Source organism: Ovis aries, chromosome 24, assembly GCF_016772045.2.
Source record: "Ovis aries strain OAR_USU_Benz2616 breed Rambouillet chromosome 24, ARS-UI_Ramb_v3.0, whole genome shotgun sequence".
Classification (NCBI taxonomy): domain Eukaryota; kingdom Metazoa; phylum Chordata; class Mammalia; order Artiodactyla; family Bovidae; genus Ovis; species Ovis aries.
Genome location: NC_056077.1, coordinates 127353 through 147720, shown reverse-complemented (window position 1 = coordinate 147720; position 20368 = coordinate 127353). Strand labels below are relative to the sequence as shown.

The 20368-nt window shown below is 47.3% G+C and overlaps 1 protein-coding gene across 3 annotated transcripts in view; it reads left to right on the top strand.

Annotated features, from left to right (window-relative positions):
* The first annotated feature begins 3438 nt into the window (after positions 1-3438).
* The window catches only part of LOC114112008 (liprin-alpha-1-like), a 42253-nt gene continuing 25323 nt past the window's right edge, over positions 3439-20368 (top strand). The window contains exons 1-7 of one of the 3 annotated variants that reach the window (XM_060405832.1): positions 3439-7887; positions 12992-13078; positions 13550-13714; positions 14281-14361; positions 14996-15147; positions 15990-16162; positions 17450-18691. In XM_060405832.1, coding sequence (XP_060261815.1) covers positions 7876-7887; positions 12992-13078; positions 13550-13714; positions 14281-14361; positions 14996-15147; positions 15990-16162; positions 17450-17505 — 726 coding nt within the window. In that variant the 5' untranslated portion in view covers positions 3439-7875 and the 3' untranslated portion in view covers positions 17506-18691. Of the gene's footprint in view, positions 7888-12991; positions 13079-13549; positions 13715-14280; positions 14362-14995; positions 15148-15989; positions 16163-17449; positions 18692-20368 lie in introns of those variants that run through there. The other 2 variants (XM_060405830.1, XM_060405831.1) reach the window with 2 other exon arrangements.

The following is a 20368-nucleotide window of genomic DNA, read 5'->3' as shown; positions in this document are numbered from 1 at the left end:
TTTGTTGTTGCAATGGTGAATGGGATTGATTCCTTAATTTCTCTTTATGATTTTTCATTGTTAGTATATAGAAATGCAAGTGACTTCTATGGATTGATTTTGTATCCTGCAACTTTGCTAAATTCACTGATTAGCTCTAGTCATTTTCTGATACTGTCTTCAGGTTTTCTATGTAGAGTATCATGTCATCTGCACACAGTGAGAGCTTGACTTCTCGTTTTCTGATCTGAATTCCTTTGGTTTCTTTTTCTTCTCTGATTACTGTAGCTAGGACATCCAGAACTCTGTTGAATAATAGTGGTGAATGTGGACACCCTTATCTTGTTCCTGATCGTAGGGGGAATGCTTTCAATTTTACACCATTGAGAAGAACGTTTGCTGTAGGCTTATCATATATGCCCTTTGCTGTGTTGAGGAAGGTTCCTTCTGTGCCCGTTTTTTGAAGAGTTTTAATCATAAATGGGCACTACATTTTGTCAAAGGCTTTTTCTGCATCCATTGAGATGATATGATCTTATTTCCAATGTGTTAATCTGGTGTATCACATTGATTGATTTGCATATACTGAAGAATCCTTGCATTCCTGGTATAAACCCAGCTTGATCATGGTGTATGAGCTTTTTGATGTGTTGCTGAATTCTGTCAGCTAAAATTTTGTTGAGGACTTTTGCATCTCTGTTCATCAGTGATACTGGCCTGGAGTTTTCTTCTTTATATTGTCTTTGTCTGGTTTTAGTATCAGGTTGATGGTGGCCTTGTAGCATGAGTTTGGAAGTGTTCTTCCTCTGCGTTTTTTGAAAGAGTTTTAGAAGGATAGGTATTAGATGTTCTCAAAATGTTTGATAGAATGCTCCTTTGAAGCCATCTGGTCCTGGGCTTTTGTTTTTTTGGGAGATTTTTGATCACAGCTTCAATTTCAGTGCTTGCAGTTGGGTTGTTCCTAATTTCTATGTCTTCCTGGTTCCGTCTTGGAAGATAGAAGTTTTCTAAGAACCTGTCCATTGCTTCCAGGTTATCCATTTTATGACCATAGTTGTTCACGATAGTCTCATAATCCTTTGTATTTCTGCATTGTCTGAGGTAACCTCTCCTTTACATTTCTGATTTTGTTGATTTGATTCTTCTCTCTCTCTGTCTGGATGAATCTGGCTAAAGGTTTGGCAGTTCTGTTTATCTTCTCGAAGAACCTGCTTTCAGTTTTATTCATCTTTATTATTGTTTCTTTCATTTCTTTTTCATTTACTTCTGCTTGGGTCTTTGTGATTTCCTTCCTTCTACCAATTTTGGGGCTTTTCTTTTGTCTGCAGTTGCTTTGGGTGTAAAGTCAGGCTGTCTAGTCCGTATTTTTCTTGTTTCTTGAGGTAGGATTATTTTGTCGTGAACTTCCCTCTTGGAGCTGCTTTTGCGGCATCCCATAGGTTTTGAGTTGTCATGTTTTCATTGTCATTTGTTTCTAGGAATTTTTTATTTCCCTTCTATCTTCTTTAGTAACCTGTTGGTGATTTAGAAACATGTTGCTTATCTCTGTGTGTTTGTGTTTCTTACAGTTTTTTTCTTGTAATTGATATCTAGTCTCATAGCGTTGTGGTCAGAGGAGATGCTTGATACGATTTCAGTTTTCTTAAATTTACTGAGGTGTGATTTGTGACCTAAGATGTGGTCTAGCCTGGAGAATGTTCCATGTGCCCTTGGGAAGAAGGTGTATTCTTCTGCATTTGGATGGAATGTCCTGAAGATATCAATGAGATCCATCTCATATAATGTGTCATTTAAGACTTGTGTTTCCTTATTAATTTTCTGCTTTGATGATCTATCTATTGGTGTGAGTGTGGCATTAGAGTCTTACTACTATTGTGTTACTGTCAGTTTCTCCTTTGATGTCTGTCAGTGTTTGTCTTAGGTATCGAGGTGCTCCTATGTTGGGTGCATGGATATTTATAATTCTTATGTCTTCCTTTTGGACTGATCCCTTGATCATTCTGTAGTGTCCTTCCTTATCTCTTGTGCTTTTCTTTATTTTAAGGTCTACTTTGTCTGATATGAGGATTGCTACTCCAGATTTCTTCTCCTTCCCGTTTGCATGCAATATATTTTTCCATCCTCTCCCTTTCAGTCTATATGTGTCGTTAGGTCTAAAGTGGGTTTCTTGTAGACAGCATATATATGAGTCTTGCTTTTGTATCCATTCAGCCAGTCTGTGTCTTTTGGTTGGAGCATTTAACCCATTTACATTTAAAGTAATTATTGCTCTATATGTTGCTCTTGCCATTTCCTTAATTGTTTGGGGTTGATTTTTTAGATCTTTTCTCTTCGGTTCTATTTCTTGACTGTATCAGTCCTTTTAACAGTTGTTGTAAAGCTGGTTTGGTGGTACTGAATTCTCTTAACTTTTGCTTGTCTGAAAAGCTTTTTATTCCTCCATCAATTTTGAATGAGATCCTTGCCAGGTACAGTAATCTTGGTTGTAGATTTTTCCCTTTCAGTACTTGCGATATATCCTGCCATTCCCTTCTGGCCTGCAGAGTTTCTGCTGAAAGATAGCTGTCAAGTGCATGGGGTTTCCCTTGTATGTTACTTGTGGCTTCTCCCTTGCTGCTTTGAATATTCTTTCTTTGTGTTTAGTCTTTGTGACTTTGATTAGTGTGTGTCTTAGCATGTTTCTCCTTGCGTGGATCCTGTATGGGACTCTGTGAGCCTCTTGGACTTGATTGACTGTTTCCTTTTCCACGTTGGGGAAGTTTTGAGCTATATTCTCTCAAAATTTTTCTCATACCCTTTCTTTTTCTCTCATTCTTCTGGGGCCCCTCTAATTTGAATGTTGGTGCCTTTGCTGTTGTCCCAGAGGTCTCCGAGACGATCCTCAGTTTTTTTCTTTCTTTTACTTCTTCTAGATCTTTGTTAATTGATTCTTGCATTTTCTCCATTTTGTTTTCAAGGTTTTTGATTCTCTTTACTATCCTTATTCTGAATTGTTTTTCAGGTAACTTGTCTATTTCCTCTTCACTTATTTGGAATTCTGTGTTTCTCATTTGCTCCTTCATTTGTGTAGTATTTCTCTGCCTTTTCATAATTTTTTCTGAACTTGTTGTGTTTGAAGTCTCCTTTTCCGAGGCTTTAAGCGAAGTTGAATTCTTTCATTGAAGAAGGTTGAATTCTTTCTTTTGGTTTCTGCCCACCTAAAATTTGTGCTGAGTTTCTGTTTGTTTGTGTTTCCTCTCGTGGGTAAGGCTGAGTGAGATGGTAATCCTATCTGCTGATGACTGAGTTTGTACTTGTGTTTTGTGTGTTGTTTAGCTGAGGCTAAACACCTGCACAGGGTGCTTCTGGTGGTTGGGCAATGCTGGATCTTGTGTTCAAGGGGTTTCCTGTGTGATTCTCACTATTTGATACTCCCTACGGCTATTCTCTGGTAGTCTAGGGTCTGGAGTCAGTGCTCCTACTCCAGAGGTTCAGGACTTGATCTCTGGTCAGAAATAAAGATTCCACAAGTGGTTTGTTATGGCATTAAGTGAGATTAAAACAAATATCCAACAATGAGAAACCAAAGATGAACCCCAGACAAACGGCAGTTACAAAATAAGACAAATAATAGTGAAAATCATGGAATATACACATATACATACACACCCATGAGCAAAGTCAAAACAGTCCAACAAAAATAAAGTGCAGTCGATTGATCTGGCAAACAAAGGAAATAAAAAATTAAATTTACCAGGTGAGAACAAAACTAACTCAAGCACAGACTGGAAACAAAACTAAAGCAGTGTGCCAAATGGGGAACAGAGCAATGAAAAGAAAGCTAACAAACATGTTGAGAGGAAAGGAAAGAAAGAAAAGAAAGAATGGATATGGAGATTTAAATAGAGACAGATGAAGATTTATATACATTAAAGATTAGCTGCAAGGGGGAAAAAACAGGAGGAAAGGCAAAGACAGGGATAAATATACAAAAATACAATAGGTTTAAAAAAATTAAAATTATCAAGAGGAGAAAAGAAAAAAATGGAAGAAGAAAGAAAAAGGAAAACTCCACAGAACTGCAACAGCCCAATGCAGAGGCAGAGGTTTATAACAATGTTAAAAAGTGTGACTGCATATACACATATATATACACACCCACAGACCAAATCCAAAAAGTCCAACAAAAATAAGGTACAATAGACTGACCCAGTGAACAAAAGAACCCAAAAATTATATCTACCAGAACAAAACTAGGCAAAGCACAAACTGGAAAAGAAAACGAGAGTGCAGTGCCGACTAGGGAATAAAGCACTGAAACTAAAAGTGACAACTCTGCTGAGAGGAAAGGACAGAAAGAAACAAATGAAAGGATATGCAAAGGTAGATAAAGAAGATTTATATACGTTAAAGATTAACTGCAAGGGGAAAAGAACCATAGGAAAAGCAAACTAAGGAATAAATATAGAAAAAATAAAAGTAGGTTTAAAAAATTGAAGAGAAAAGGAAAAGGAAAACTCCCCGAACTGCAGAAGCCCAACGTAGAGGCTGAGGTTTATAGCAATAAAAAATGTGACTAGAAAAAATAAAGCTCAAAAGCTCAATTGGATTTCATAGTGCCAGTAAAATCAACAGCTACAACGGGGGTGGGGGGGGGGGGGAAGAGAAAATAGAAAAAAATAAATCTAAAAGAATCTACAGAACAAGTCAAAAAATAAGAATAATTAATGTTTTTCTCGAGTCATTGCTGTCAGCGTCCTTTCCCTGACTGGAGGTCACAGCCCACTTTCCCTCCCTCGGATGCCCTCCAGCCCTGTGCTGATCTCTGGACCTGCTGCGGGGGCAGCTCAGAGTCTAATCTGGTCCTACTCCTGTGTGTTCTTGCCTCCGGTGTCCACAGCTATCAGAACTAGTAGTGTTCTTTTGTGGGAGCTCTCAGTGACCTTTTATCTGTTCCACAGAGACAGAGTCTTCCTAGTTGATCGTGTGGATTTAATCTGCAGCTTGTACAGCTGGTGGTGAGGTTTTAGGTCTTCTTCCTTAGCCACACTGCCCCTGGGTTTCAATTGTGGTTTCATTTCCACCTATCCATGTGGGTCATCCACTGGGGTTTGCTCCTGCGGCTGCCCTGGAGGACGTGGGTTTGCCCCTGTGAGGGCCAAGTGTGGAGGTGGTGCAGCTGCTTGGGCCGCAGGGGTTCTGGCAGCACCAGGTACTCAGGGGAGTTGGCTGAGAGGGCAGCAGGAAATACAGTGCTCTAGAAGGGTATGGCAACCAGTCTTGGGTGGTACGCTCCAGTGTTGTTGCCTGGAGAACCCCCTCCTCCCTGACAGAGTTGCCTGGCAGGCCACAGATAAGAGAGCGGCAAAAAGCTGCACATGACTGAAGCGGGCATAGACGCAAGACTTTTTTTGCCTGTGGCAGCTCTGCCCCAGTGAGAGTTGAGCATGAAGGTGGCCCAGCTGCTTGGCTTTAGGGGACGCTGGCAGCAAGTGTGCAAGGACACGGCCTGCCTCCGCTGCAGGAGTTATGTCCCTATCAGTCTTTTTTCAAGCCTCTTGTAGCTGGTGATCAAAAGGCGTGTCTGTAGCTCCACCTGTTCAGGCACTTAGAGGGCTGGCTACCTTGCCTGGGGTCCTTCTCTGTTGTTGGGTGTGTCAGGCACATAGAGGGGCCCTCCTGGCTGGGATCCTAGTCTGTAGGTTGGCGCGCCTGGCACTTAAAGTGGCACCTGAGAGGGGTCCTGCTCTGTAGTGCCGTGTGTCAGGCGTTTGATGGGCCAGCCTCTCTCTATTGTTCAGCTGCCAATGCTGGCATGTGGGGAGAGAGAGGCTATGGTGATGGCTCCGTCCCCTACCCATGACTCAGCAGTATCGCCTTGCTTCCGTGGCTGCCTGGCTTTCCTCCCTCATATCCCCTAAGTCCGTCTCTTCTCCCTCACATGCCCTCAGTCCATCTCTCCACAGTCAACAGCAGCCCTCGCCCTGGAACGGCCCCACAATCCCTAAACTCCAGCTCCCGGCTGCTGCGCCTTCCAGGGGACCAGTGTCCCTGTCCGGGGTGTGTATGGCTGCGGCAAGGACTGTCTGATTCTCATTCCATTTAGGCTGCCACAGATCGGCTGTTTCACTCTCAGCCTAAGTGTTTCTCCTCTGACTCAGCCAGTTGGCCCATGCGCGGATTGGACCCCTGCCTCAGTTCCCCCACCCGACGAGGGCAGGTCCAGTCCTTCTGACACTCCTGTTTTTCCCCTAGTTCCTTCGTCATACCGAGCTTTGCGTGGTTCTCTATCTTCTTTTCCGCTGCTCAGGTCCTCTTGCCCCCTGTTAGCTGGTGTTGTGCATGCACTTCTGTCTCTGAAGGTGTTTTCCTGATGTGTCCTTGGACAGAGATGTACCCCACGTCCACCGACTCCTCTGCCCTCTTGTTCTAGGGAAGATTTTTACCTCTTATTTTTAAGAAAGTTCTATTTGAGTCTAGGGTAAATTGAGGACTATCTTGTAATTAAACGTTAAAAAAAAACCCTGTAGCTACTATTCTACTGGAGCTTTTTATTTATGTATGCTTACTTTATATATACTTATTTATAGTTTGAAATCTTCCTATAAACTGTGTGTCCTAAATAAATAGCATTAATTACACTATTTATTCATGGCTATGCCTGTTTTAATAAAGAGTGATATTTTTGAAGCCAAAACAAAATTAAGTATACATTCTTCTTTTTTTTTGCCAACTGTGGAATATCTCATTGTATGACCCACAAGCAAGATATTTGCATGATTTCTTCAACATATGGTAATGTTCTCCAAGGACATAAGCATAAATAAGCCACAACTGCTAAATGTGGAAATCCAAATCATTCGGTTCCCAAGGAGTAAATGATTCTTGTCCTGTGTTTTTAGGTTCCCAGATTGTGGTGAGCCGTCTCCTCGGCTGGTGGCCCTGAATTTAGCTGGCGATCCTACTGATCCCGCTGATCCTACTGATCCTCCCACAGTGGAGAGGGACTGTGGCTTTTGGTGTCCCCGAGAGTGGAAAATCGATCCTGATCTTGGCTGTTCCTTTTTGCACGTGCGTGATTGTTCACCTCCTTGTCGAAAGATGTACTTTAGGAGAGGAGAGCTTTCATTTGCTCGGTATTTCATAGGATTGATTTCAGGCATTTGCCTCTCTGCCACGTTGTTTACTTTTTTCACTTTTTTGATTGATGGGATAAGATTCCGGTATCCTGAAAGACCCATTATAATGTATGCTGCCTGCTACATGATGGTGTCATTAATTTTCTTTCTTGGGTTTTTGCTTGAGGACCGAGTCGCCTGCCGTGCATCCAGCCCTGCACAGTTTAAGGCTTCCACAGTGACCCAAGGATCTCGTAACAAAGCTGGTATCATGCTTTCCATGATACTCTATTTTTTCACTATGGCTGGCAGCATTGGTGGGTGATTCTTACCATCACATGGTTCTTGGCAGCTGTGCCAAAGTGGGGTAGTGAAGCTATCGAGAAGAAAGCCTTGCTGTTTCCTGCCGAAGCGTGGGGCAACCCTGGAACGCTGACCGTCATCCTTTCAGCGATGAATAAAATTGAAGGTGACGGTATCAGTGGCATGTGTTTTGTTGGCCTCTACGATGTTGCTGCCTTGAGGTATTTTGTTCTTGCACCCCTCTGCCTGTGTGTGGTAGTTGGGGTTTCACTCCTTTTAGCTGGCATTATATCCCTAAACAGAGTGCGAGTTGAGATTCCATTTGAAAAGGAGAACCAGTATAAACTGGTGGAGTTTATGATCTGGATTGGTGTTTTCAGCACTCTGTATCTCATACCACTCATGGTTGTACTTGGATGCTACTTTTTGAGCAAGCTTCCCGCGGCATCTGGGAAACAACGTGGATACAAGAACTCTGCAGAGAATATCACATTCCATGTCCATTCAGGTAAGGGAAACCTTGTTCTAAATTTCAAAACATTTAACAGTGAAAAAAGCTAATCTTAGATTCTTTTTTTAACTCTTCATGTAAAACCTGAACATTAAATTTTTGAAGTGAAGCTAATGAACAAATTTATTGTAGTAAGAATGTCATGCACACGTTTCTATTAACATCTTCCTTCTAAAAGATCACTTTTGTGAGTTCAAGCCATGGGCTTTTAAGCAGTTTACTTCTGTTACCACAAAATAGTTGCTTGTTGATTACTTAGAAGTCTGCAGGATTGAGGGGAAGATGTTGATTAAAGACAGTGTCTGTGGAAATTTCAGTGATACTTAGAATGGGAGTTTTAACAGTTTTGAAAAAACATTTGCATGCATTTGTACAAACAGTTTCATCTCTTAGTTGGTCTGTTTTTCTTTTTTGCATACTGAATATTTTGTGATTTACCTTTTAATTTAAAGAGATCAGATAATCATAGAATTTTAGATCTAGAGAGGACCTTCAGTTCAATTCAGTTCAGTTCAGTCGCTCAGTCGTGTCCAACTGTTTGTGACCCCATGAATCACAACACGCCAGGCCTCCCTGTTCATCACCATCTCCTGGAGTTCACTCAGACTCACGTCCATCGAGTCCGTGATGCCATCCAGCCATCTCATCCTCGGTCGTCCCCTTCTCTTCCTGCCCCCAATCCCTCCCAGCATCAGAGTCTTTTCCAATGAGTCAACTCTTCTCATGAGGTGGCCAAAGTACTGGAGTTTCAGCTTTAGCATCATTCCTTCCAAAAAAAATCCCAGGGTTGATCTCCTTCAGAATGGACTGGTTGGATCTCCTTGCAGTCCAAGGGACTCTCAAGAGTCTTGTCCAACACCACAGTTCAAACGCATCAATTCTTCGGCGCTCAGCCTTCTTCACAGTCCAACTCTCATATCCATACAGGACCACAGGACAAACCATAGCCTTGACTAGACGGACCTTAGTCAGCAAAGTAATGTCTCTGCTTTTGAATATGCTATCTAGGTTGGTCATAACTTTTCTTCCAAGGAGTAAGTGTGTTTTAATTTCATGGCTGTTAGAAATGGTTTATTCAAGTTCCCTGTGTAATTTAGAGTTCTTAAACATCTATCTTATTTGAGGCTTAGAAATGCTAAGTGACTTGCTCACTTTATTAAAGTACTTATGCATTATAGATAACTTCTGTTTACTTGTCTCTTTCCCCTGGTAGACAGTGAAGTCTTTAAATGCAAGAACGTCTTTTTCGTATTTTTTCGAAGCATGTTCTATATGTTAGCAGATGATGGCATTGCGGATGGAATGTGTAGATTGAGAAGAAAAGACATTTTTAAGAAAAGTTCCAATGTCACTGGAAACAAGGAGTGTGTGATTAGCACATAGTCAATTCTGTAAATACTTGATGACTGAAAATGCCATTTCCTTTTTTATTTTGTGGTATCAATAATTCTACACAAAATTACATTTTAATTATTATATCATTATTATTTATATTATATATAACATAATATTATAATATTATAAATATTTGCTACTGGCTTTTAAAACACCAACCTATATTTGAGAGACCAGAAAGAATGAATAATTGAAATTTTATTACATTTCTTGATAGATGCTTCCTAAGAACTCTTAATATGAGTTTTCAGGCCTAAAGCTAAGTAATCAAATTTTGCCTCTAATGAGAGAGAAAGAGGTGATTGAGTTACATCATGTGCTTCTTCATGTAAGGTTTCTAGGATTCTAAATATATATTATCTTAGGACTAATACTCAGTGCTCAGCCGGTTTGAGAAGAGTGTTGGGTACGTTTTCTGACATCCGAATTGACTCATCAGGCCTGCGCTCGAATTTTTGTCTCCCGAGCCCAAGGAACCTTCCAGAGCTGTGTTAGCCAGCCCCCTCTGCTTGACTTTTTCCCTGCCTTTTCTTCGCAGAGTGGGCTTTGTTCAGATGCCCCGAGGGAAGGAGCGGCCCTCTCAGTCTCTAGCTCCCTCACTGGGCTTCCCTTTTGTTTGAAATCTTGGATTGTGGCTGCCTAAGGACCTCTTTATACTGTATTTCACTTTTCTAGCTCTTGGTAGGCTGACCTACAAGCTGTTTGAGTCTGTCACTGGAAGTGGGGACACCCTGGGGGCCTTCTGTCATCTGAAGCCACATGTAACAGGCCCAGTAATTGTATTGATCACGGTTATTTGATACCGGGGAAAACAAGAACCAGGGGTCCTTGCTTGGTACCCACGGTTGTGTTTCTGATCAGAACCCCCAGCTTGCCTGGGCTGTTTCAGTGCCACATGAACTTGGGAAGGAGGTGGAGCAAGCGGCCCACGCGGCCTGGAGACAGAGGGGCCGGTCTGCCCTCTTCCCTTGCCCCTGCCGGCCCAGGGCAGGCCTTGCAATGCCAGGCTGCTGGTGGTGGAGGAGAAGGCTGAGGAGGGAGGGGTGACGTGACCTGTGTTCTGGGACATAGTCACATGTGGGTTTTCTTTTTCAGTTTGAAAGAATGACTGCTTTTAGTCTTCCCTCCAGTTTCACTTTAAGGTTAAAACTGAAGATTTTATTCTTAAAGTTGAGCACAGTGACTTTAAGGTCTTTTTGAAAGCAACAGTTGAGGTTTAAAAAACACATCTCAGAGAACTCCACTAGATAAAGCCAAAAACAGAACGTGTTCAGGGTGAACTGTGGGCGGGACCTTAAACTGCACTCTGTCTCTCCCAGAGTGTGTAATCGCTGAGATGGGTGGATATAGGACCCCAAGCACCCTGGGGACTTGAGGTCCTCAAGTGACAGCAGAGGTCCGGGCTGAGCCAGGAGCAGTGGGACCTGTGCCCTGGTGAGTGGAGAGCCTCGAGGGTGGGAGTGGGGCCAGGAGAGGGGTGGAAGACTCGGGGGCGGAGGGTGGGGCAGCACCTGGTGGTGTCTGGGAGGCGCTGGCTGTCGCGGCTCAAGGCAGGGCCACCCTTGAACCTCCACCGTGCTACCCCCATGGATCAGAGTTGTCTGGCAGCCCAGGATGGAAGGTTAGAGGGTGAGTTTACGGCAGGTTGAATGAACCCCTGTACCCACTGTGGGTTCATTTTAAGGGCCTAGAGTGAGGTTGGTCAAGCCCTTGCTGAGCTCGAGTGAGGGAGTCTGACAGGGAGGACCGAGCTCAGGGTGAGAGTGAGGGGCAGCTAGCGTGGTGAGTCCTCCTCAGCCGGGTGGGATCTGGGGACACCCTTGACTTCAGGGGTGCCTTTCAGTAGCCTCCCTGGAGGATTGTTTGAGGGGTTAGAGGGGGCAGAAGCCCACTTAGAAGACGTGCTCATTCCCAGGGGTGGTGGTTTCTGAAGCAGTTTATACTGGTCAGTTCGACTGTGACCCAGTACCTTGCAGGGTCATGTTTTACAGGGGGCCTGAGCCGTGGGCACGGCCTTCCTTCTCCCGCACCCCACACTCCCCTGTCGTCTTTCTGGCAGCCCCTCCCCCCTCTCTGCACCCTTGATGGTGGGCCTGAGCCCAGCACCCCTGTTACCACGGAGCCCCTTGTGACTGAGCCGGTTCCGGTTCCGGGCTCCTGGGAGACGTGCTGGAGGCGGAGCCTTGGTGCCATTTCTCCTTGAGACAGCGGTGCAGGTGGTCATAGTGTGAGAGCAGTGGTCCTAGTGTGAGAGCGGTGTGTGTGAGAGTGGTGTGTGAGAGCAGTTGTGTGAGAGCGGTGGTCGTAGTGTGAATAGTGGTGGTCGTAGTGAGAGATCGGTGGTGCTAGCTCGGGAGCCGAGGTATCCTACCGTGAAACAACGGTTGCCCCCGAGCGGGGGGCTGCTCCCATCCGCAAGGATGGGTCGCCGAAGGGCCCACCTGTGGGCGTTATTCCAGTGCTGCAACCCCAAGGCACAGGCCAAGACAAGGAAGAACTTGGCCTCTGCCCAAGTCCTGGAAGGAGAGGGGCCTGAGGTGAGAGCAGCCCGCAGCTGGGCCCGTCGGACTGGCCCTCACCCGGCAAAGCGTCGGGGTTGTGTTTCATTTCATTAGCATGGCTGTGGGCCCTGTCAGCCTGGGCGTTTTGGCCTTAGTGCGCAGTGTTGACCCCAGAGTTTACCGTGTAAGATGCTGTGCAGGTGCTGTGTGGAGGGTGGGCGGGGACCCACAAGAAGGGAAACACTGGCTGGAGGAATCACTGGGGCACGTGGACTGAGCTACTGAGTCAGTCCTTGACGCAGAAACGCTAAGCCCCTTAATGATTCCCTTCTTCCAAGGAAAGCATATGCTGGCTGGAGTAGTCTCTGGGGCATGACGATCGAGCTAGAGAGTCAGTCCTTGAAGTAGAAAGGCTAAGCACATTAAGGTCTCCCATCTTCCAAAGCACAGAGCAGTGTGTCCAGTATTTTAATCACGGGTACCTGCTGCTTCCGTGTCTGACATACACCCTCATAGCTACACATGTCTGCTACATGCCTCTCACGAGTGCTGGGCACTGTTCCTGGTGCTGCACACTCAGTGTGTAGTAGGGGATACATAGCCCAGGATTTTTTAATTTCTGCAGAGAAAAATAGAACGTGTGGTCAGCTTGAGCAAGTTCACCATGTGGATGGCCCCGCGTGCACGCAAATTGTGGCAAAATACATATAACATCAATTTTACATTTTATCCAGTGGATTGAATGACTGGGTGGCTTCTGTGGAGTCAGGCTAACAGATGGCCTTGGGGTGCCATCTGCCTTTTTCCCAGAGGAACACTCTAAAGCCTGGTGGCTTCCCTTTTTTCTTCCTTCTCCCCAGTGGCTCTAGGTCACTGGTCTGTGTGTCCTTTAAGAATCTCTTTATCCACTTTGTTGTTAGGTTTATCTTTTGGAAAGCTTCTCAGACGTCCTGGGCCTTGAGAAGGCAGGCTTGGATTCCAGGTTCTCCCCTACCGTGTGAATGCCAGGTCGAGGGGGAGGCTGAAGGCCAGTCTGAATTATAGTGGTCTGTGTGGTCTTGGGGTCAGTGGAGCCCCTCTTCTCTGGAGGGGCTAGGAAAGCCTTTGTGTGGAGCCTGGAGAGACTTGACAGGGCCAGTCTTGACAGTCTCACTGTCTTTTTAAATTATGTTTGCATTTAGTTTCTCATTTCTTTGTTTTTTTAGGAGAAGAATATACAACTAATTAGAGAGCATCTTCGGAGACGAGAAGAAGAAATATCAGTGCTCAAGGCCGAAATTAACAACACCAGGGTCAGAATGGGGATTCTCACGTGTTGACATTTGCCCCGTGTGGGTCACCGCTAGCCTCCGTGTTGCTGTCCTTAACCTCTGTCTGATTTTCAAGTCATTTTTCACATCTTCCCACTGAGCAGACCTGGGTGGATCAGTTTGGGGTTCTCATACCTTGTTTCAAATTTATGATGAGAGCTAATGTAATTTTAGTACATTTGAGGGGGGAGTGCTCTTAACTTAGATTTTTGTCCACACTACACTTTGTGTGGGATCTTAGTTCCCCAACCAGGGATTGAAACCTGTGACCCCTGCAGAAGTGTGGAGTCTTAACTACTGGGCCCCTGGGGAAGTCCACTCTAAGTTTCGACCAAACTGGTGGGATTCCGATGTGCCTTAGCATGTTTCTGGCTATAGCGTGAGGCTCAGAGGAGTTATCGGGCCTGAATTCGAGCAGGAGGTTAAAGGTGCTCCTTTGGCCCCGCCCTGCAGCTGCTGCTGGACCACCTGGAGTTCCTGGTTTCCCGGTACCAGCCATCCTTCCAGTTGACGGCGGACAAGCAGCAGGCACAGTCCCCAGCCAGCATGACCAGCGAGGTGGAGGTGCTCAGGGTGCTGAGATTGCTCTTTGAGCACCAGAAGGCCCTGGATGAGAAGGTACCAGCCACCCAGCCATCCTGGATTTGTACACTTGCTGCCTTGTTCGGAGGGTGATGCACTTATTTATGTAACTAGTTGACTTTTGAGCTTCTTGAATTCTTGTATATACATTTTTTTTTCTGTAAGAAGTCAGAGTTTTATATGGTTAAAAAGCATTGCCTGCGTACATGCTCACTCATGTCTGAATCTTTGCAACCCTGTGGACTGTAGCCCACCACGCTCCTCTGTTCATGGGGCTTCCCAGGCATGAATCCTGGAGTGGGTGGCCATGCACGTCTCCTATAACTTCCCCTAGCTTAATCACACACCCAGATGTATCAGTGAGACCTGTCTGGACCCTGAGGGGTTAATCTGTTCCCTACACTGTCCTACCTGTCCTCACACCCAGGACCAGCTGAAAAGCTGGGAGTCCAGGAGAGATCACCTTCTTTTTGTGTTTTTATTAGTTTATTTGTTAATTGAAAGAGAATTGCTTTACAGAATTTTCTTTTCTGTCAAACACCAACTTGAATCAGCCATAGGTACCCATATATCTCCTCCCTTTTGAACCTCCAACTCTCTAGGGTGATACAGGATCATCTCGTAGTGAACACCTGGGGGTGCTTAATGGAAACTGCTCTAAGCCCATGACCCTCAAACTGCGTGTAAGTACTTCAGTGAGTGGCCCCCAGTCTGTCTGTTACCGAGAAATGTGATCCAGGCGCGTGGTGTTCGCGTGGAGGGTTTAGGTACCTTTTCTGTGTTTCTCTTGTTGTCATGGGATCCAGTAACCTGTATCATCTCTCCAAATGATCTTGGGTGGTGGCACAAGCTGTATCTTTTTCTCCTTCAAACAGAAAGGTCTGGACGGCTTTGCTGAGAGGTTTCATACTCTCGCTGTGGTGCTTCTGAGCAGCATCTGGTGATGAGGACAGTCCTTTCATCAGGGCAGTTCATGCCATGCAGGGTTCACGGGGCTGACGTCGCTCTGCTGTCCAGCCCGGCAGGGCTGTCTGGTCACTGGATTCCAGGGAGGGAAGAGCCAGGCTGCAGGGAGGCTCCCGTCCAGGGTCTCTGCACTCAGTCAAATGCTCTCGCTGCCCCATAGCCCCGCTTCTCTTGAACAAGACAGTCCTTAAGGTGGCATTAAGCTAGAACAAGGGTTTCTTTTTGTAATTGTGGGAAAGCATAGCTAATAGATTTTCAGATAAGATTCTGGTTATAATGTAAAGCCTGTGTGATTGCCATTTTCAAAACACTCTATTGTTAGCCAATGTTACACTTACCTCACTCCCTCAGCTGCCAGCTTTATGGGAAGAGGTAGGAGATGCTGAGACTGCTATCAAAACTAAAACCTCGACCCCCGCTATGCCGCGGTCCCTTCGGCTGGACCACCTGCACACAGGGTCGCTGCGCACAGCCAACCAAGAGGACATCAGGGACGCCCACAAGTAAGCGGCCTGTGTGTGCGTCGTCAGTTTCAGGAGCCCTGCACCTCTTGTCTTCAAAGAGTTGCAAGGGTGATTTTAAAGGAATACCATTGGGTTCAGTGCCTGTGTTTAGTGGTGAACTTCAGGTCCTGGGGAAGAAGAGCTCAGTGACCTCAGTGATTTTAGAAAATGTCCTTCTCTAGAGATTGACTCCTGTGGGAGCTTTCTTCCTGCTCTTGAGAGAGGTCTGCCTGGCCTGGGGCACGTTCCTGACGGTGACGGCCCCGTACCTCTCGGGTTCGCTCTTGAGGGTCCCTCCCTTTTCCTCAGGGGTCTCGTCTCAGGAGACTCTGTCCCCTCCTGTGACTGACACTGTCCTCATTTAGACCACCACCTGAGCTCCAGTCCTGAGCCAGGCAGCACGCGATCGAGGGCACGTGTGGTCACCTGACCAGCAGCCCTGCATGGTGACCATCGCTCTCCTGCCACGGCCAGGGCCAGTCACCCTGCAGGAGGCGGGGGCAACTGCCCAGAGCAGGGGAGCTCGCCTTCTCCTGGAGCGTTGTCACCTGCCGAGCAACGACCCTGAGGGAGGGTCGGGGCGCCCTCTGCACCAGCTGGCCTGGAGTGAAGCCCTCCTCGGGGGAGAGCTCGAGGCAGAGAATCTCAGCTTCCTGGGGCTGTTGTCTGTGTCCGGGAGCCTGCAGTGCTCGTGTGAAGCGTGTTTGGTGAAGGAGACTCCACCGTCTGCTGTGAGGTTGAGGCGCGGGTGTTGCTGGACACCCGTGTCTCTCAGTAGCTCTTGTGGAGGGGTGTGTGTTTGCACGAGGGTGCCCGGTAAAGGTTGTTTTCTCTCCCAAAAGCTCAACAGGCTCTGAGGACAGCCCCGAGAACAACCCCAGCAATAGCACCAGCAGGCAGGACTCGCTGCAGAAATCCCAGAAGAAGAAGGGCATCAAGTCCTCCATCTGCCGCTGGTTTAATAGGAAGGAAAAGGGCCAGCCTGAACACCCCAGCAAGGAGGCGTTAGCACCAGGTGGGTGCTTCACTGTTCAGAGTGAAGAGGGCCTGCAGGCATGTCCCTTCTGTGTCTCCCCCATTGTCCCTACGAGGCTCCTGTCACTCACGCTGGGGGTCCTCCTGGGAGCCGGAGCGGAGGAGGTGTCTGTTCTCTCAGTGGGTCTGAGATGATCGGATGAGTTAGTGAGTGGATGGATGGATGGATGGAGGGATGGATTAGTGAGTGGGTGGATGGATGAAGAGATGGCTGGCTGGATGGGTGGATGAACGGAGCATGGAATGAATACAGCAGGTGATTGTACTCCAATGCTAGAAACATATTCTAGGAATTTGATTGAGTAGGAGCTGGGCAATGATTGTTTCCTCCTAACAGTGACACGTGTTTGGAAACGGCCTAAGTGCTCATCAGTGAGGGGTGAAATACAATCTGTGGACACCCCACAATGAACAGCCCGCCCTCCTTCCTGCCACCTTCCCCAGGAACTCATCATGGGTTCTTCTCATGCCCCCCACACCACCCCACAGCCACGCAGGTCTTCCTGGGGTCCCCTCATCACACAAGGTTATCATTAGGCCCTCATCTCACTTGGCTTCATCTCCTTGAGGACAGTATGTTCCTGCCTCTTCAGCCACAAACCTGTTGAGTCTTGTTTGAGCTGGGTGTGGGATTTGCAGGGGTAAGTGGAGCAGATATGGTCTGGAGCACAGTTAAGTGGCAAGAGAGCAAAAGGAGCAGGTTATTAAATGCTATCCCTAGTATTAATAAATACAATGCTGAGATGGATGGTGCGTTGATTCTATACTGATGCTGTGTGTGCCCCTTACCAAGCAGGTGCTGCCCCCTCCCAATTTACAGAGGAGGACGCAGTGACGGTCACGCAGCCAGGGAGTGGTGAGGGCAGGTTCACACCCACGCGGCGGGCCCAGGCACTTTCCCGAGCCTCAGCCACCTCTCTGGTGGATGCGGCAGCAATGAGACGGTTCTGTGGCATGATGATTCAATGGACATGAGTTGGAGCAAACTCCAGGAGCTAGTGAAGGACAGGAAAGCCTGGAGTGCTGCAGTCCCCAGAGTGGAAATGAGTCGGACACAACTGAGCGACTGAACTAAAACCTGAGTGTGTGCTCCCCTGCTTCAGGCGTGTCTGACTCTTTGCGACCCCGGGGACTGTAGCCCACTAGCTCCTGTGTCCATGGGATTCTCCAGGCAAGAATACTGGAGTGGGTTGCCATGCCCTCCTCCAGGGCATCTTGTCGACCCAGGGATCGAACCCACATCTCTTGTTATCTGTTGCATTGGCAGGCAGGATCTTTACCCCTGGCACCACCTGGAAAGCCCCAGTGGACGCTGACAACTAGAAATGCAGAAAATCCGGGCTGCTCCCAAGGTAAACTGGGAGAGCAGCAAGCACAGGCTGTAAAGACAAAGACAGAGGATGAGCGACAACAGCGCCCACAGAGACAGGCAGGAATGTGGTGTCCCACATAAAGGAAACACCTGTGCCATTCGGAAGAGGGGCCCGTCCGCCCTTGGAGGGACAGTTGGAACCGGAATGAAAACCGAGGCCATGGTCAGCAGTGCCCACCCACACGGCCCGGGTGGTGTGGTGTCCCTCACTGGGCTTCCCGTATCCCCAGAGCTGCTGGCGGTAACATCTCTGAGTGCCAGGCCGGGCGGCTTCCCCGTGTGAGCTAAGGCATTACTGCTCTCCTTCCAGTGCTGCTCGGGCCCTCTGTGGGTGGCCACCCTCATCCCCTGCCCTGCCACCCGCTGGGGCCAGGCTCTCCCCCTGGGATCCTTTCAGCCCTTGAGCTTGGGTGTTCCCAGCCCTCTGCCATGCTGGACTGGGATGCGACTCAGGACTTAGGCTTGAGATGTCAAGGAGACCTTGAATCTGGAAGGACAGTGCCATGGGAGCAGGAGAGCAAAACCCGCATGGGGAGGAAGCAGAGCTGGGGAACGTGCCCACAGCCTCCAGAGCCTCCTGCACAAGTGCCTCTCTTTGCCTCTCCTTGGCCTGGACAGACCCCAGCTGCTGCTGCTCCGCAGGTGATTCCTAAAGATGCACCTCCTGCAAGAGCTATTGTCCTGCTGCTCTGGGGCTGCCTGAGTGTGTTCAGGAGCGTCACACAAGTGGGGCTCCCACACCTCATACTGGAGGTGGGGGGCCTGATACTGGGGAAGGGTCGGAGGGTGGGGGAGGGTCTGAGGGTGCGGGAGGGCCTCATGCTGGACTAGGATGTGATGGTGGACTAGAGCCTGATGCTGGACTAGGGTCTGGTGCTGGACAAAGGCCTGATGCTGAGGAGGTGTCTGACGCTGGAGGAGGACCTGATGCTTGGGAAAGGCCTGATGCTGGGGGAAGGTCTGATTCTGGACTCGGGCCTGATGCTGGGGGGCACATCTGATGCTGGACTAGGGGCTGATGCTGGGCTAGTGGCTCATGCTGGGGGAGGGTCTGATGATGGTGGACAGCCTGCTCCCAGATGTACATGGAGTTGAGGATAAATCTCTATGAGAAATCTTTTTTTCATACTTTCCTGACCACCTTGCTATGTTCTTTTTAACTTAAAGTTAATTTTGTGCAGTATCGCTCGATTTCTGCCAGACATCAATCTGAATTACCCGTAGGTTACGTATGTCCCATCCCTCTCGACTCTCCCTCCCACCTCCCCTTGCTACATTCTTGTTTCTATGGATATATGAATAATAGGCTGCTGATAACATGAACAGCTCCCACACACGAGTGCGCACACGCACACTCCCTCGTGCATCATTCGGGTCCGCCTCAGGGACTAAATACATTCGTTTCTAAGACAAAGTGCCACTCCTAGGATGGGAAGCTAAAATGGGAACCCCTTTACCTTGGGAGTAAGCCTGTCAGGTGAAACACAAGACATCTAGTTAAATTTGGTTTTCAGTGAATAAGTTTTTAGTCTAAGTACATCCCAAGTATGGCAGGAGATGGACTTTTACTAAAAAGAAAAAAAGAAAAAAAAAGTTTTCATTGTTTCCCTAAAATTCAGATTTAACTGGGATTCCTGTATTTCTGTTTGGTAAATCCAGCCACCTAAAAGGCATGATTAGAACAGATTCCTTCTTTAGCTGAAAGAGAGTACATCAGTTGTGAGTGAACACAGCACTCTCCCATCAGGGCAGAGTCACGATCACGGGAGGATGATGTGCCATCAGGCGGCCAGTAGAGTTCGGAAGGGCAAAGGTGAGTCTTCCTTGGCCCAGCACAGACCACAAGGTATTGGCAACCCCACAAAAGTGGAGGAGATGAAGGCGGAGGAGATGAAGGCAGAGGGAGAAAACGTGGCCAGTTCAGGAAGCAGCAGCAGGTGAGGGTGCCCAGGAGGTCCCAGGCCAGCCTGCCAGGGAGCCTCACAGTTCAAGGGGTGAAGCGCTCTTCCCAGGGTCCAGTGGTGATCACACCTGCACGAAGGTGCCCAGCTAAGCAGTAGGGGGTCACTGAAGTCAGTGGCTACTCTGCCCCACCCTTGTTTCTTTTCCATGAAGTTTACAAAATATCCGTACATCCTGTACTCCCATGAACCTTGTACAAGACCTTGATCTTAATGCGGCATCTGCACCGTTCCAACCTGATGTATGATTTTCTTTACCAATCAAATTGTCCTTTAGTTTTACTTTATGTACTAAGAACTCTCACAGTGGGTGACGAGAGAGAAGTATTGTGTCCAACTTATTCGATATTCCTTAGTATCTTCCAAGTGAGAGTGGTGAAACATGCCCCCCAAATTCCTAAAATTCCTCAGAATTGCAAAACAGTAGTAGCTGGTTAAACCTAAGGGGCACAGTGGTCCCAGAACCTTGGGGAAGATGTGTTTCCGGTTGATTTAGTGTTGAGCATGTGTAAGGCTTGGAGGAATGATTCCGAGTGTCTCATACAGTAGATCAGGGTGGACCTTGAGAATCTCGAGTTTTAACCACTTCCTAGGTGATGCTAACACACTGGTCCAGTGATGACACTTTGACAACCACTGACTTAAACAAGGAGAGAGCTTCCACAGAAATTGAAGTGGCTCTTTTTGAGACACTTATTCTATTCTATTCTGAGAGCTTCCTCACACGGAAAACCCAGATGCCAACCTGAAAATTAGCAGACTAGCTCTTCCACAACTAAGGATGTGAAGAAAAAACAATATGGAGATGCATTGGAAGGGAGAGATAGAGTCTAGTCAGGACCCATACTCCTGA